This window comes from Salvelinus alpinus, chromosome 14, assembly GCF_045679555.1.
Source record: "Salvelinus alpinus chromosome 14, SLU_Salpinus.1, whole genome shotgun sequence".
Classification (NCBI taxonomy): domain Eukaryota; kingdom Metazoa; phylum Chordata; class Actinopteri; order Salmoniformes; family Salmonidae; genus Salvelinus; species Salvelinus alpinus.
The window spans coordinates 52,251,439-52,267,943 of NC_092099.1; the positions used below are offsets into that span (position 1 = coordinate 52,251,439).

The window sequence follows — 16,505 nt, forward strand, 5'->3', positions numbered from 1 at the left end:
TGACCTCCTCTGTCCTCTCCTCTCCCTGACCTCCTCTGTCCTCTCCTCTCCTCTTCCTGACCTCCTCTGTCCTCTCCTCTCCTCTGTCCTCTCCTCTCCTCTTCCTGACCTCTCTGTCCTCTCCTCTCCTCTTCCTGACTTCTCTGTCCTCTCTTCTCCTCTTCCTGACCTCTCTGTCCTCTCCTCTCCTCTTCCTGACCTCCTCTGTCCTCTCCTCTTCCTGACCTCCTCTGTCCCCTCCCTGACCTCCTCTGTCCTCTCCTCTCCCTGACCTCCTCTGTCCTCTCCTCTCCTCTTCCTGATCTCCTCTGTCCTCTCCTCTTCCTGATCTCCTCTGTCCCCTCCTCTCCTCTTCCTGATCTCCTCTCCTCTTCCTGATCTCCTCTCCTCTTCCTGACCTCTCTGTCCTCTCCTCTCCTCTTCCTGAACTCTCTGTGCTCTCCTCTCCTCTTCCTGACCTCCTCTGTCCTCTCCTCTCCTCTTCCTGACCTCTTCTCTGTCCTCTCCTCTCCTCTTCCTGATCTCCTCTGTCCTCTCCTCTCCTCTTCCTGATCTCCTCTGTCCTCTCCTCTCCTCTTCCTGACCTCTCTGTCCTCTCCTCTTCCTGATCTCCTCTGTCCTCTCCTCTTCCTGACCTCTCTGTCCTCTCCTCTCCTCTTCCTGACCTCTCCTCTCCTCTTCCTGTCGTCTCCTCTTCCTGACCTCTCTGTCCTCTCCTCTCCTCTTCCTGACCTCTCCTCTCCTCTTCCTGACCTCTTCTCTGTCCTCTCCTCTCCTCTTCCTGACCTCTCTGTCCTCTCCTCTCCTCTTCCTGACCTCTTCTCTGTCCTCTCCTCTCCTGACCTCTTCTCTGTCCTCTCCTCTCCTCTTCCTGATCTTCTCTATCCTCTCCTCTCATCTTCCTGACCTCTCTGTCCTCTCCTCTCCTCTTCCTGATCTCCTCTGTCCTCTCCTCTCCTCTTCCTGACCTCTCTGTCCTCTCCTCTCCTCTTCCTGACTCCTCTGTCCTCTTCCTGATCTCCTCTGTCCTCTCCTCTTCCTGACCTCTCTGTCCTCTCCTCTCCTCTTCCTGACCTCTCCTCTCCTCTTCCTGACCTCTCTGTCCTCTCCTCTCCTCTTCCTGAACTCTGTCCTCTCCTCTCCTCTTCCTGACCTCTATGTCCTCTCCTCTCCTCTTCCTGACCTCTCTGTCCTCTCCTCTCCTCTTCCTGATCTCCTCTGTCCTCTCCTCTCCTCTTCCTGACCTCTCTGTCCTCTCCTCTCCTCTTCCTGACCTCTCTGTCCTCTCCTCTCCTCTTCCTGACCTCTCTGTCCTCTCCTCTCCTCTTCCTGACCTCTCTGTCCTCTCCTCTCCTCTTCCTGATCTCCTCTGTCCTCTCCTCTTCCTGACCTCTCTGTCCTCTCCTCTCCTCTTCCTGACCTCTCCTCTCCCTGACCTCTCTGTCCTCTCCTCTCCTCTTCCTGAACTCTCTGTCCTCTCCTCTCCTCTTCCTGACCTCTATGTCCTCTCCTCTCCTCTTCCTGACCTCTCTGTCCTCTCCTCTCCTCTTCCTGACCTCCTCTCTGTCCTCTCCTCTTCCTGACCTCCTCTCTGTTCTCTCCTCTCCCTGATCTCCTCTGTTCTCTCCTCTTCCTGACCTTCTCTGTCCTCTCCGCTCCTCTTCCTGACCTCCTCTGTCCTCTCCGCTCCTCTTCCTGACCACCTCTGTGCTCTCCTCTTCCTGACCTCCTCTCTGTCCTCTCCTCTCCTCTTCCTGACCTCCTCTGTCCTCTCCGCTCCTCTTCCTGACCACCTCTGTCCTCTCCTCTTCCTGACCACCTCTGTCCTCTCCGCTCCTCTTCCTGACCACCTCTGTCCTCTCCTCTTCCTGACCTCCTCTGTCCTCTCCTCTTCCTGACCTCCTCTGTCCTCTCCTCTTCCTGACCTCCTCTGTCCTCTCCTCTCCTCTTCCTGACCTCCTCTATCCTCTCCTCTCCTCTTCCTGACCTCCTCTGTCCTCTCCTCTCCTCTTCCTGACCTCCTCTGTCCTCTCCTCTTCCTGACCTCCTCTGTCCTCTCCTCTCCTCTTCCTGACCTCTTCTCTGTCCTCTCCTCTCCACTTCCTGACCTCTTCTCTGTCCTCTCCTCTCCTCTTCCTGATCCCCTCTGTTATCTCCTCTCCTCTTCCTGATCTCTGTCCGCTCCTCTCCTCTTCCTGACCTCTCTGTCCTCTCCTCTCCCTGACCTCCTCTGTCCTCTCCTCTCCCTGACCTCCTCTGTCCTCTCCTCTCCCTGACCTCCTCTGTCCTCTCCTCTCCCTGACCTCCTCTGTCCTCTCCTCTCCCTGACCTCCTCTGTCCTCTCCTCTCCTCTTCCTGACCTCTCTGTCCTCTCCTCTCCTCTTCCTGACCTCTCCTCTCCTCTTCCTGACCTCTCTGTCCTCTCCTCTTCCTGATCTCCTCTGTCCTCTCCTCTTCCTGACCTCCTCTCTCCTCTCCTCTTCCTGACCTCCTCTGTCCTCTCCTCTCCCTGACCTCCTCTGTCCTCTCCTCGACCTCCTCTGTCCTCTCCTCTTCCTGATCTCCTCTGTCCTCTCCTCTCCTCTTCCTGATCTCCTCTCCTCTTCCTGACCTCTCTGTGCTCTCCTCTCCTCTTCCTGATCTCCTCTGTCCTCTCCTCTCCTCTTCCTGACCTCTCTGTCCTCTCCTCTTCCTGACCTCTCTGTCCTCTCCTCTCCTCTTCCTGATCTCCTCTGTCCTCTCCTCTTCCTGACCTCTCTGTCCTCTCCTCTTCCTGACCTCTCTGTCCTCTCCTCTTCCTGACCTCTCTGTCCTCTCCTCTCCTCTTCCTGACCTCTCTGTCCTCTCCTCTTCCTGACCTCTTCTCTGTCCTCTCCTCTCCTCTTCTCTGTCCTCTCCTCTTCCTGACCTCTGTCCTCTCCTCTCCTCTTCCTGACCTCTCTGTCCTCACCTCTCCTCTTCCTGACCTCTATGTCCTCTCCTCTCCTCTTCCTGACCTCTCTGTCCTCTCCTCTCCTCTTCCTGACCTTTCTGTCCTCTCCTCTCCTCTTCCTGACCTCTCTGTCCTCTCCTCTCCCCTTCCTGACTTCTCTGTCCTCTCCTCTCCTCTTCCTGACCTCTCTGTGCTCTCCTCTCCTCTTCCTGACCTCTTCTCTGTCCTCTCCTCTCCTCTTCCTGACCTCTTCTCTGTCCTCTCCTCTCCTCTTCCTGATCGCCTCTGTCCTCTACTCTCCTCTTCCTGACCTCTCTGTCCTCTCCTCTCCTCTTCCTGACCTCTCTGTCCTCTCCTCTCCTCTTCCTGATCTCCTCTGTCCTCTCCTCTCCTCTTCCTGATCTCCTCTGTCCTCTCCTCTCCTCTTCCTGATCTCCTCTGTCCTCTCCTCTTCCTGACCTCTCTGTCCTCTCCTCTCCTCTTCCTGACCTCTCTGTCCTCTCCTCTCCTCTTCCTGACATCTCTGTCCTCTCCTCTCCTCTTCCTGACCTCTCTGTCCTCTCCTCTCCTCTTCCTGACCTCTTCTCTGTCCTCTCCTCTCCTCTTCCTGACCTCTTCTCTGTCCTCTCCTCTCCTCTTCCTGATCTTCTCTGTCCTATCCTCTCCTCTTCCTGATCTTCTCTGTCCTATCCTCTCCTCTTCCTGACCTCTCTGTCCTCTCCTCTCCTCTTCCTGACCTCCTCTGTCCTCTCCTCTCCTCTGTCCTCTCCTCTCCTCTGTCCTCTCCTCTTCCTTATCTCCTCTGTTCTGTCCTCTCCTCTCTGTTCTCTCCTCTTCCTGACCTCTCCTCTCCTCTTCCTGATCTCCTCTGTCCTCTCCTCTCCTCTTCCTGACCTCCTCTGTCCTCTCCTCTCCTCTTCCTGATCTCCTCTGTCCTCTCCTCTCCTCTTCCTGACCTCTCTGTCCTATCCTCTCCTCTTCCTGACCTCTCTGTCCTCTCCTCTCCTCTTCCTGACCTCTCTGTCCTCTCCTCTCCTCTTCCTGACCTCTCTGTGCTCTCCTCTCCTCTTCCTGACCTCTCTGTGCTCTCCTCTCCTCTTCCTGACCTCTCTGTGCTCTCCTCTCCTCTTCCTGACCTCCTCTGTCCTCTCCTCTCCTCTTCCCGACCTCTCCTCTGTCCTCTCCTCTCCTCTTCCTGATCTCCTCTGTCCTCTCCTCTCCTCTTCCTGATCTCCTCTGTCCTCTCCTCTTCCTGACCTCTCCTCTCCTCTTCCTGACCTCTCTGTCCTCTCCTCTCCTCTTCCTGACCTCTCTGTCATCTCCTCTCCTCTTCCTGACCTCTTCTCTGTCCTCTCCTCTCCTCTTCCTGATCTTCTCTGTCCTCTCCTCTCCTCTTCCTAATCTTCTCTGTCCTCTCCTCTCCTCTTCCTGATCTCCTCTGTCCTCTCCTCTCCTCTTCCTGATCTCCTCTCTGTCCTCTCCTCTTCCTGACCTCTCTGTCCTCTCCTCTCCTCTTCCTGACCTCCTCTCTGTCCTCTCCTCTCCTCTTCCTGACCTCCTCTCTGTCCTCTCCTCTTCCTGATCTCCTCTCCTCTTCCTGACCTCTCCTCTCCTCTTCCTGACCTCCATTCCTTATCAGTGAAACATCAAACCTCCCTGAGGTGAGAGAGGGCCATTCCTTCTCAGTAGCATGTCATAAGGCTCAGGCAGAAGGAGACGAGGACAGTGACAGGGACAGAGCAAGGAGGATTAACTGCTCCTCTCCAGCACGGTGCCATGTCCCTATCACCAGTGCCCCTTCCAGCTGGTGTGACTAACAAGAGACAGAGACACACTCCTCTTTACTCCATTCATTCTCCAAGATGCAATCATGATCTAAGATCAGTTTTCTGCGTTACCCCGAATAGTTAAAGGTGCAACATGCAGAAATCGCTCCGCCATTTCCTGGTTGCGGGTTAGTGGGATATTGTGCTGATCCTAGATCTGTGCATACAGGGGCCTCACCTCTTCGTAGCACTCTCCTGGAAGGGGTAGATGACCTGTCCATTCTGACACATCTCACAGATGAAGCCCTTCTCTCTGCACTGGCTGCAGCTGTAGACGTGGGAACTGGCAAACTTCATCACCTTGGAGAGGAAGGGAGCAAGTTTCCCATCTATCACCTGTAGGGAGGGAGGGAAAAAAAGATATGACACTTTCCTAATGACATATTATTGAATAAAATAGAAACATTTTCTAAATTCTCATTCTAAATCAACCCTTATATTTCCCATCTACAATAATTCCCTGCAGTCATATATTCTACTATAGAGAGAAAACAAGACAGGAGAATTTTCCCTGGGAGGACAAACACTGTTGATACAGGTCCCAACGGGAGCCACTGCAAAGAGATGGACAAGAGTTCGTCAGGAATTCACAAAACTAATAAAGGCCCTGGGAGAAAGAACTGGAGGCTGGAGTGGCCTGGGAAGGAGGTGTTGGGGGGTGGGGGGTAACCGAGGGGGAAGTCCTTTTTTTGAGGGGCTGGTTTAGCAAAAAAGATATATATGTGAACGCCATTTACTGGACTGGGGGGTGCGTAGTTAAAAACGAGCAGGGCCTTTGAATCTTGGGGGCCTGGTAGAGAGAGCATTGTGGCCCCTTTGAATGGGTCTGGGGAAGGGGCCCGGCCTGAGTGGACCTCCAGAGAACACTGAGGGAGGCTGAGACAAGTGGCTACACCTGGCAGCGCCCCGGCTGCACCAATTAAAGGGTCTGCCAGGCATTCTTCAGCCTGGGGGAGAGAAGAGAAGGAGGAACGAGGAGAAAGAGAGAGAGGGGCAGAGGGAAGGAGAAAGGAGACCCCCCCAACCCCCACTCCTACTGGAGATGGATGCTCTGCAGGGGAGGGGGGAGGTTACAGTGGGGAGAACAAGTATTTGATACACTGCCGATTTTGCAGGTTTTCCTACTTACAAAGCATGTAGAGGTCTGTAATTTTTATCATAGGTACACTTCAACTGTGAGAGACGGAATCTAAAACAAAAATCCAGAAAATCACATTGTATGATTTTTAAGTAATTCATTTGCATTTTATTGCATGACATAAGTATTTGATCACCTACCAACCAGTAAGAATTCCGGCTCTCACAGACCTGTTAGTTTTTCTTTAAGAAGCCCTCCTGTTCTCCACTCATTACCTGTATTAACTGCACCTGTTTGAACTCGTTACCTGTATAAAAGACACCTGTCCACACACTCAATCAAACAGACTCCAACCTCTCCACAATGGCCAAGACCAGAGAGCTGTGTAAGGACATCAAGGATAAAATTGTAGACCTGCACAAGGCTGGGATGGGCTACAGGACAATAGGCAAGCAGCTTGGTGAGAAGGCAACAACTGTTGGCGCAATTATTAGAAAATAGAAGAAAATAGAAGAAGTTCAAGATGATGGTCAATCACCCTCGGTCTGGGGCTCCATGCAAGATCTCACCTCGTGGGGCATCAATGATCATGAGGAAGGTGAGGGATCAGCCCAGAACTACACGGCAGGACCTGGTCAATGACCTGAAGAGAGCTGGGACCACAGTCTCAAAGAAAACCATTAGTAACACACTACGCCGTCATGGATTAAAATCCTGCAGCGCACACAAGGTCCCCCTGCTCAAGCAGGCGCATGTCCAGGCCCGTCTGAAGTTTGCCAATGACCATCTGGATGATCCAGAGGAGGAATGGGAGAAGGTCATGTGGTCTGATGATTCAAAAATAGAGCTTTTTGGTCTAAACTCCACTCGCCGTGTTTGGAGGAAGAAGAAGGATGAGTACAACCCCAAGAACACCATCCCAACCGTGAAGCATGGAGGTGGAAACATCATTCTTTGGGGATGCTTTTCTGCAAAGGGGACAGGACGACTGCACCGAATTGAGGGGAGGATGGATGGGGCCATGTATTGCGAGATCTTAGCCAACAACCTCCTTCCCTCAGTAAGAGCATTGATGATGGGTCGTGGCTGGGTCTTCCAGCATGACAACGACCCGAAACACACAGCCAGGGCAACTAAGGAGTGGCTCCGTAAGAAGTATCTCAAGGTCCTGGAGTGGCCTAGCCAGTCTCCAGACCTGAACCCAATAGAAAATCTTTGGAGGGAGCTGAAAGTCCGTATTGCCCAGCGACAGCCCCGAAACCTGAAGGATCTGGAGAAGGTCTGTATGGAGGAGTGGGCCAAAATCCCTGCTGCAGTGTGTGCAAACCTGGTCAAGAACTACAGGAAACGTATGATCTCTGTAATTGCAAACAAAGGATTCTGTACCAAATATTAAGTTCTGCTTTTCTGATGTATCAAATACTTATGTCATGCAATAAAATGCTAATTAATTACTTAAAAATCATACAATGTGATTTTCAGGATTTTTGTTTTAGATTCCGTCTCTCACATTTGAAGTGTACCTATGATAAAAATTACAGACCTCTACATGCTTTGTAAGTAGGAAAACCTGCAAAATCGGCAGTGTATCAAATACTTGTTCTCCCCACTGTATGTCTGGATGGTTTGGAATGGATGCTCTGCAGGGGAGGGGGGAGGTTATGTCTGGATGGTTTGGACAGAGAAAGATAATACATCATGTCAAATGTCATGTACATCAAATATATTTTGATTTGTTTAACACTTTTTGGGTTTCGACATGATTCCATATGTGTTATTTCATAGTTTTGATGACTTCAATGTAGAAAATAGTAAAAATAAAGAAAAACCTTGGAATGAGTAGGTGTGTCCAAACTTTTGACTGGTACTGTATGTGATTGCATACAAATGTAAGCAAAGTTTGAAATGAGTACGTTTAAGTCAAATATTATATCTGTATGTGCTTCCTGCGGTAAATTTGCAGTCTACAAATGATTTGTCATTATGTTCTGGCCCCCTGACCGTCCACTCAACACAATCTCAAACTCAATCCACTCCCACGGCTGAATCTAGTCGATGACCCCTAACCTAAAGAATGGGCGACAACCAGGAACAGTCCTTATACAGTAACACCTCAAGCAGTGGCTGAAAACACAGCCCCCCTACCCCTCCATCCCAGAGGCTGTGTTCCCTCCATTCTGGGAGACATACAACACTGTGAATAATGCTGTTTAGAATGGGGACATGAGTCATGCTGCTGCCCACCACTCAAAGGCTGTGTGTAGTGTGGAGCAGGTAGGGAGTCAGCCAGCCAGCCAGCCAGGCCGAGCAGCAAGCCAGCCAGCCAGGCCGAGCAGCCAGCCAGCCAGGCCGAGCAGCTAGCCAGCCAGCCAGGCCGAGCAGCCAGCCAGCCAGCCAGGCCAAGCAGCCAGCCAGCCAGCCAGGCCAAGCAGCCAGCCAGCCAGGCTGAGCAGCTAGCCAGCCAGCCAGGCCGAGCAGCTAGCCAGCCAGCCAGGCCGAGCAGCTAGCCAGCCAGCCAGGCCGAGCAGCTAGCCAGCCAGCCAGGCCGAGCAGCTAGCCAGCCAGGACGAGCAGCAAGCCAGCCAGCCAGGCCGAGCAGCTAGCCAGCCAGGCAGAGCAGCTAGCCAGCCAGGCAGAGCAGCTAGCCAGCCAGGCAGGCAGAGCAGCCAGCCAGGCAGAGCAGCCAGCCAGGCAGGCAGAGCAGCTAGCCAGCCAGGCAGAGCAGCTAGCCAGCCAGGCAGGCAGAGCAGCCAGCCAGGCAGAGCAGCCAGCCAGGCAGGCAGAGCAGCCAGCCAGCCAGGCAGAGCAGCCAGCCAGGCAGGCAGAGCAGCCAGCCAGCCAGAGCAGCCAGCCAGCCAGGCAGAACAGCCAGCCAGGCAGGCAGAGCAGCCAGCCAGCCAGGCAGAACAGCCAGCCAGGCAGGCAGAGCAGCCAGCCAGCCAGGCAGAGCAGCCAGCGTGTCCCTCATCCCCTAGCCTAGTCCAGATGATATATGCCCCCCCTGATCAACGCTGACACCAGGGGTAATTAAGACACTCCATCATTTAGCTAAGCTGAATGAAACGACTGTCACCACACCACTCTGGGTTCTGACTGTGACTGATGCTCAGTGGACATGGAGAGAGGGAGATTAAGGGAAACTGAGGGAGGGAGGGAGAGAGGAGGGAGCGAGTGGAATTAAAGGAAGGAAAATAAATGACGGGAGAGGTATGAATGAACAGGGAGATGCTTTGGATGGCAGTAGCACTAGGACTCCCCGTCTTTGCCAACCAGGTGGATACATTCTCCACAGAGAAGTGACCCTCCACCCAGAGCTGGTCTGAAGAAGGGGTGCAGAGCGGAGAGGGGCCACCGTTTGTTTGTCCTGCCTACAGCTGCCTTCCTTCGCTGCAGTGTCATTGTGACTGTTCCTGGAACAAACCACCCCCAACTTCTTCCACCCTCCCCAAATCCTCCTCATCCCTCACATCCCATAAAGTCACACCCCTCTGGCCTTGTCCCGTGCAGGGGGCTTTGTGGTCCAAACGGCTTAATCCCCTAAAACCTCTATTTAACACCCGCTACGTTATCCCACTCTAGTGGTCCCCTGATGAAGGCCTGGAACCTCCATTAGTGATGCTAAGAAAGCGACCCGGATTACACACATAAAGACATGGTGAGCTCTGTTTGGATAACACGCTCCCTGCCACCCCACTCACCAAACAGGATTACCACCAGCCCCCGGTGTGCAGAGAGGAGAGTCTGTCTACTAGTGAGTGACAGACTTTGATTACGGAAGACGTACTGTGTGATTACGGAAGACGTATTACAGAAGACGTATAGAGTGATGACAGAAGATGTGTAGAGTGATTACAGAAGACGTATAAAGTGATTACAGAAGACGTATAGAGTGATTACAGAAGACGTATAGAGTGATTACAGAAGATGTGTAGAGTGATTACAGAAGACGTATAAAGTGATTACAGAAGACGTATAGAGTGATGACAGAAGACGTATAGAGTGATGACAGAAGACGTATAGAGTGATGACAGAAGACGTATAGAGTGATTACAGAAGACGTATAGAGTGATGACAGAAGACGTATAGAGTGATGACAGAAGACGTATAGAGTGATTACAGAAGACGTATAGAGTGATGACAGAAGACGTATAGAGTGATGACAGAAGACGTATAGAGTGATTACAGAAGACGTATAGAGTGATTACGGAAGACGTACTGTGTGATTACGGAAGACGTATTACAGAAGACGTATAGAGTGATTACAGAAGACGTATAGAGTGATTACAGAAGACGTATAGAGTGATTACAGAAGACGTATAGAGTGATGACAGAAGACGTATAGAGTGATTACAGAAGACGTATAGAGTGATTACAGAAGACGTATAGAGTGATTACAGAAGACGTATAGAGTGATTACAGAAGACGTATAGAGTGATTACAGAAGACGTATAGAGTGATTACAGAAGACGTATAGAGTGATTACAGAAGACGTATAGAGTGATTACAGAAGACATATAGAGTGATGACAGAAGACGTATAGAGTGATTACAGAAGACGTATAGAGTGATTACAGAAGACGTGTAGAGTGATTACAGAAGACGTATAAAGTGATTACAGAAGACGTATAGAGTGATTACAGAAGACGTATAGAGTGATTACAGAAGACGTATAGAGTGATTACAGAAGACGTATAGAGTGATTACAGAAGACGTATAGAGTGATTACAGAAGACGTATAGAGTGATTACAGAAGACGTATAGAGTGATGACAGAAGACGTATAGAGTGATTACAGAAGACGTGTAGAGTGATTACAGAAGACGTATAAAGTGATTACAGAAGACGTATAGAGTGATTACAGAAGACGTATAGAGTGATTACAGAAGACGTATAAAGTGATTACAGAAGACGTATAGAGTGATTACAGAAGACGTATAGAGTGATTACAGAAGACGTATAGAGTGATTACAGAAGACGTATAGAGTGATTACAGAAGACGTATAGAGTGATTACAGAAGACGTATAGAGTGATTACAGAAGACGTATAGAGTGATGACAGAAGACGTATAGAGTGATTACAGAAGACGTGTAGAGTGATTACAGAAGACGTATAAAGTGATTACAGAAGACGTATAGAGTGATTACAGAAGACGTATAGAGTGATTACAGAAGACGTATAGAGTGATTACAGAAGACGTATAGAGTGATTACAGAAGACGTGTAGAGTGATTACAGAAGACGTATAAAGTGATTACAGAAGACGTATAGAGTGATTACAGAAGACGTATAGAGTGATTACAGAAGACGTATAGAGTGATTACAGAAGACGTATAAAGTGATTACAGAAGACGTGTAGAGTGATTACAGAAGACGTATAAAGTGATTACAGAAGACGTATAGAGTGATGACAGAAGACGTATAGAGTGATTACAGAAGACGTATAGAGTGATTACAGAAGACGTATAGAGTGATTACAGAAGACGTATAGAGTGATTACAGAAGACGTATAGAGTGATTACAGAAGACGTATAGAGTGATTACAGAAGACGTATAGAGTGATTACAGAAGACGTATAGAGTGATTACAGAAGACATATAGAGTGATTACAGAAGACGTATAGAGTGATTACAGAAGATGTGTAGAGTGATTACAGAAGACGTATAGAGTGATTACAGAAGACGTATAGAGTGATTACAGAAGACGTATAGAGTGATTACAGAAGACGTATAAAGTGATTACAGAAGACGTATAGAGTGATTACGGAAGATGTGTAGAGTGATTATGGACTAACGTGTGAGAGATAGAGTGTGAGAATGCCTGTGTGTGGCGTGGCAAAGAGAGGCAGTCGTGTTTGAGTTTTTTCTTTAATGCAGAAAGAAATACTTGCAATATCTTTCACTTAGGGACAAACAGCATAAGTATAATTTACCAACAGTTCTCAATATGACCAACATGCCCCTAACCCAGTGACAGTGCCAGTGTAAGGGCATACATGGGCATACTGCCTGTGTCTATGCCTGCAGGATGTCTATGTGAAAGTGTTGGTGTCTATACTAGAGAGTCCTTGTGGCTACATCAGGGTGGCAACTACATAGTTTGTGGCCTGCATATGCTGCATGCCAGGGTGTCAGTGTGGGAATCTGCCTCCCTGGACGTAAGTGCGTGTCACCATGGCCGCTGAGCCAGTCCGGCCGGGTCCCTCAATAACCTTTTGTCCCCTCCAGTTGTTTGTAGGTCGTTGACAGGACCAGCGCTGCTGCCATGGCACACAATACAATTAGCATCTACATGGCAGTGCTCAGTCCTCCACAACAAGCCCATCTCTCCACTACTTTACAACAAGCCCACCTCCCCACTACTTTACAACAAGCCAACCTCTCCACTACTTTACAACAAGCCCACCTCTCCACCACCCCACTACTTTACAACAAGCCCACCTCTCCACCATCCCACTACTTTACAACAAAGCCCACCTCTCCACCACCCCACTACTTTACAACAAGCCCACCTCTCCACTACCCCACTACTTTACAGCAAGCCCACCTCTCCACCACCCCACTACTTTACAACAAGCCCACCTCTCCACCACCCCACTACTTTACAACAAGCCCACCTCTCCACCACCCCACTACTTTACAACAAGCCCACCTCTCCACCACCCCACTACTTTACAACAAGCCCACCTCCCCACCACCCCACTACTTTACAACAAGCCCACCTCTCCACCACCCCACTACTTTACAACAAGCCCACCTCTCCACCACCCCACTACTTTACAGCAAGCCCACCTCTCCACTACCCCACTACTTTACAGCAAGCCCACCTCTCCACCACCCCACTACTTTACAACAAGCCCACCACTCCACCACCTCACTACTTTACAACAAGCCCACCTCTCCACCACCCCACTACTTTACAACAAGCCCACCTCTCCACCACCCCACTACTTTACAACAAGCCCACCTCTCCACTACCCCACTACTTTACAACAAGCCCACCTCTCCACTACCCCACTACTTTACAGCAAGCCCACCTCTCCACCACCCCACTACTTTACAACAAGCCCATCTCTCCACCACCCCACTACTTTACAACAAGCCCACCTCTCCACCACCCCACTACTTTACAACAAGCCCACCTCTCCACCACCCCACTACTTTACAACAAGCCCACCTCTCCACTACCCCACTACTTTACAACAAGCCCACCTCTCCACTACTTTACAACAAGCCCACCTCCCCGCTACTTTACAACAAGCCCGCCTCTCCGCTACTTTACAACAAGCCCGCGTCTCCGCTACTTTACAACAAGCCCTCCTCACCGCTACTTTACAACAAGCCCGCCTCTCCACTACTTTACAACAAGCTTGTCTCTCCACTACTTTACAACAAGCCCGCCTCACCGCTACTTTACAACAAGCCCTTCTCTCCACTACTTTACAACAAGCCCGCCTCACCGCTACTTTACAACAAGCCCGCCTCTCCACTACTTTACAACAAGCTTGTCTCTCCACTACTTTACAACAAGCCCGCCTCACCGCTACTTTACAACAAGCCCGTCTCTCCACTACTTTACAACAAGCCCGCCTCACCGCTACTTTACAACAAGCCCGCCTCTCCACTACTTTACAACAAGCTTGTCTCTCCACTACTTTACAACAAGCCCGCCTCACCACTACTTTACAACAAGCTTGTCTCTCCACTACTTTACAACAAGCCCGCCTCACCACTACTTTACAACAAGCCCGCCTCACCGCTACTTTACAACAAGCTTGTCTCTCCACTACTTTACAACAAGCCCGTCTCTCCACTACTTTACAACAAGCCCGTCTCTCCACTACTTCACAACAAGCCCGTCTCTCCACTACTTTACAACAAGCCCACCTCTCCACTACTTCACAACAAGCCCGCCTCTCCACTACTTCACAACAAGCCCGTCTCTCCACTACTTTACAACAAGCCCGCCTCTCCACTACTTTACAACAAGCCCGTCTCTCCACTACTTTACAACAAGCCCGTCTCTCCACTACTTTACAACAAGCCCGTCTCTCCACTACCCCACAACTGGAAAAACAAACGTTTTATTGCAGGAAAAAAAGGGCCAGTAGACAAACTAGTCCAGCCTCTGGGCAGGCCCTGGGCAAACAGTACACTGCTTTAAAGATAGAAAGGCTGCTCCTAATAGGAGGGGTTTGTTGGGATTTCAATAGCAAAGAGAGCCAAGTGCACTACTGCTTTCCATGAAGGACTGGGTCTACTCTATAACTAGCCAGGGAGACTTTATTGAACCTCACTGTGAAACAATAAAAGCCAGGCTTGATGAACGAGCTTTGATTATTCAGGAGAAATAAAAGAAACAGCTTGTTAATATGGAAAGCCAATTAGCTGTAAAGAGAGAAAGGGGTGGGAAGAGAAAGACACACAGAGAGAAAGGGGTGGGAAGAGAAAGACACACGGGGTGAAAGGGGAGGGGGAGAGAAAGACACACAGGGTGAAAGGGGAGGGGGAGAGAAAGACACACAGGGAGAAAGGGGAGGGGGAGAGAAAGACACACAGGGTGAAAGGGGAGGGGGAGAGAAAGACACACAGGGAGAAAGGGGAGGGGAGAGAAAGACACACAGGGTGAAAGGGGAGGGGGAGAGAAAGACACACAGGGAGAAAGGGGAGGGGGAGAGAAAGACACACAGGGAGAAAGGGGAGGGGGAGAGAAAGACACACAGGGAGAAAGGGGAGGGGGAGAGAAAGACACACAGGGTGAAAGGGGAGGGGGAGAGAAAGACACACAGAGAGAAAGGGGAAGGGGAGAGAAAGACACACAGGGTGAAAGGGGAGGGGGAGAGAAAGACACACAGGGAGAAAGGGGAGGGGGAGAGAAAGACACACAGAGAGAAAGGGGAGGGGAGAGAAAGACACACAGAGAGAAAGGGGAGGGGGAGAGAAAGACACACAGAGAGAAAGGGGAGGGGGAGAGAAAGACACAGAGAGAGAAAGGGGAGGGGAGAGAAAGACACACAGAGAGAAAGGGGAGAGAAAGACACACAGGGTGAAAGGGGAGGGGGAGAGAAAGACACAGAGAGAAAGGGGAAGGGGAGAGAAAGACACACAGGGTGAAAGGGGAGGGGGAGAGAAAGACACACAGGGAGAAAGGGGAGGGGGAGAGAAAGACACACCGAGAGAAAGGGGAGGGGAGAGAAAGACACACAGAGAGAAAGGGGAGGGGAGAGAAAGACACACAGAGAGAAAGGGGAGGGGAGAGAAAGACACACAGAGAGAAAGGGGAAGGGGAGAGAAAGACACACAGGGTGAAAGGGGAGGGGGAGAGAAAGACACAGAGAGAAAGGGGAAGGGGAGAGAAAGACACACAGAGAGAAAGGGGAGGGGGAGAGAAAGACACACAGGGCGAAAGGGGAGGGGGAGAGAAAGACACACAGGGAGAAAGGGGAGGGGGAGAGAAAGACACACAGAGAGAAAGGGGAGGGGGAGAGAAAGACACACAGAGAGAGAGTAAGCGATGATAGAGAGAGATGAATAGAGTGAGAGAAAGAGAGCGAGGGAAAGAGAGAAAGAGAGCGAGCGCGAGAGCGAGAGGGGGAGAAGAGTGTCAGGCCAGGGGATGTAGGGAAGAATGGTGGACTTTAACACACTCATTTTTCTGCTTGTTGATTCTGAATGTCTGTAATTAGTGAGCGGGCCAGGGTGAGGGGAACATGAAGGGGAGAGAGAGGTTGGGTGGTGCAGAGGGGGCTGGGTGGGGAAGGTGGAAGATATGGGAGAGTAGTAATGTGGAAGAACTCCAGGTTGGGGGGAGGGGGATCAGAGAGAGGGGGTGAGAGAGAGAGGCAAGAGATTACACCAAACCAAAGTAACCCTCATCCCAATAACAATTATTCATGCCTTCATAACACAGCCGAGAAACTGCTAGTGAGAGGGCTGAGGGAAACTGTCCCCACTGTAACTGGCAAAGGAGAATTTGTCCCCCGACTGTGAGCTCTTGTCCCAGTGCCTGGTGCTGCTAGCAGGTTGAGGTGTCAGAGACAGAGCACCTCTTCACTGGGAGGGACTGCTTTAGCTCCACCTGTCTGAGTCCGAGCAGAGACAGAGCACCTCTTCACTGGGAGGGACTGCTTTAGCTCCACCTGTCTGAGTCCGAGCAGAGACAGAGCACCTCTTCACTGGGAGGGACTGCTTTAGCTCCACCTGTCTGAGTCCGAGCAGAGACAGAGCACCTCTTCACTGGGAGGGACTGCTTTAGCTCCACCTGTCTGAGTCCGAGCAGAGACAGAGCACCTCTTCACTGGGAGGGACTGCTTTAGCTCCACCTGTCTGAGTCCGAGCAGAGACAGAGCACCTCTTCACTGGGAGGGACTGCTTTAGCTCCACCTGTCTGAGTCCGAGCAGAGACAGAGCACCTCTTCACTGGGAGGGACTGCTTTAGCTCCACCTGTCTGAGTCCGAGCAGAGACAGAGCACCTCTTCACTGGGAGGGACTGCTTTAGCTCCACCTGTCTGAGTCCGAGCAGAGACAGAGCACCTCTTCACTGGGAGGGACTGCTTTAGCTCCACCTGTCTGAGTCCGAGCAGAGACAGAGCACCTCTTCACTGGGAGGGACTGCTTTAGCTCCACCTGTCTGAGTCCGAGCAGAGACAGAGCACCTCTTCACTGGGAGGGACT

At 50.9% G+C, this 16,505-nt stretch overlaps 1 protein-coding gene across 1 annotated transcript in view; it reads right to left on the reverse strand.

The window, feature by feature from the left end:
* The window catches only part of LOC139539051 (pleckstrin homology domain-containing family M member 3-like), a 92,698-nt gene that overhangs the window by 11,592 nt on the left and 64,601 nt on the right, over window positions 1-16,505 (reverse strand). Inside the window, exon 8 of the mRNA XM_071341743.1 lies at window positions 4,937-5,094. Within this exon, the coding sequence (XP_071197844.1) occupies window positions 4,937-5,094 (158 nt within the window). The remainder of the gene's footprint in view (window positions 1-4,936; window positions 5,095-16,505) is intronic.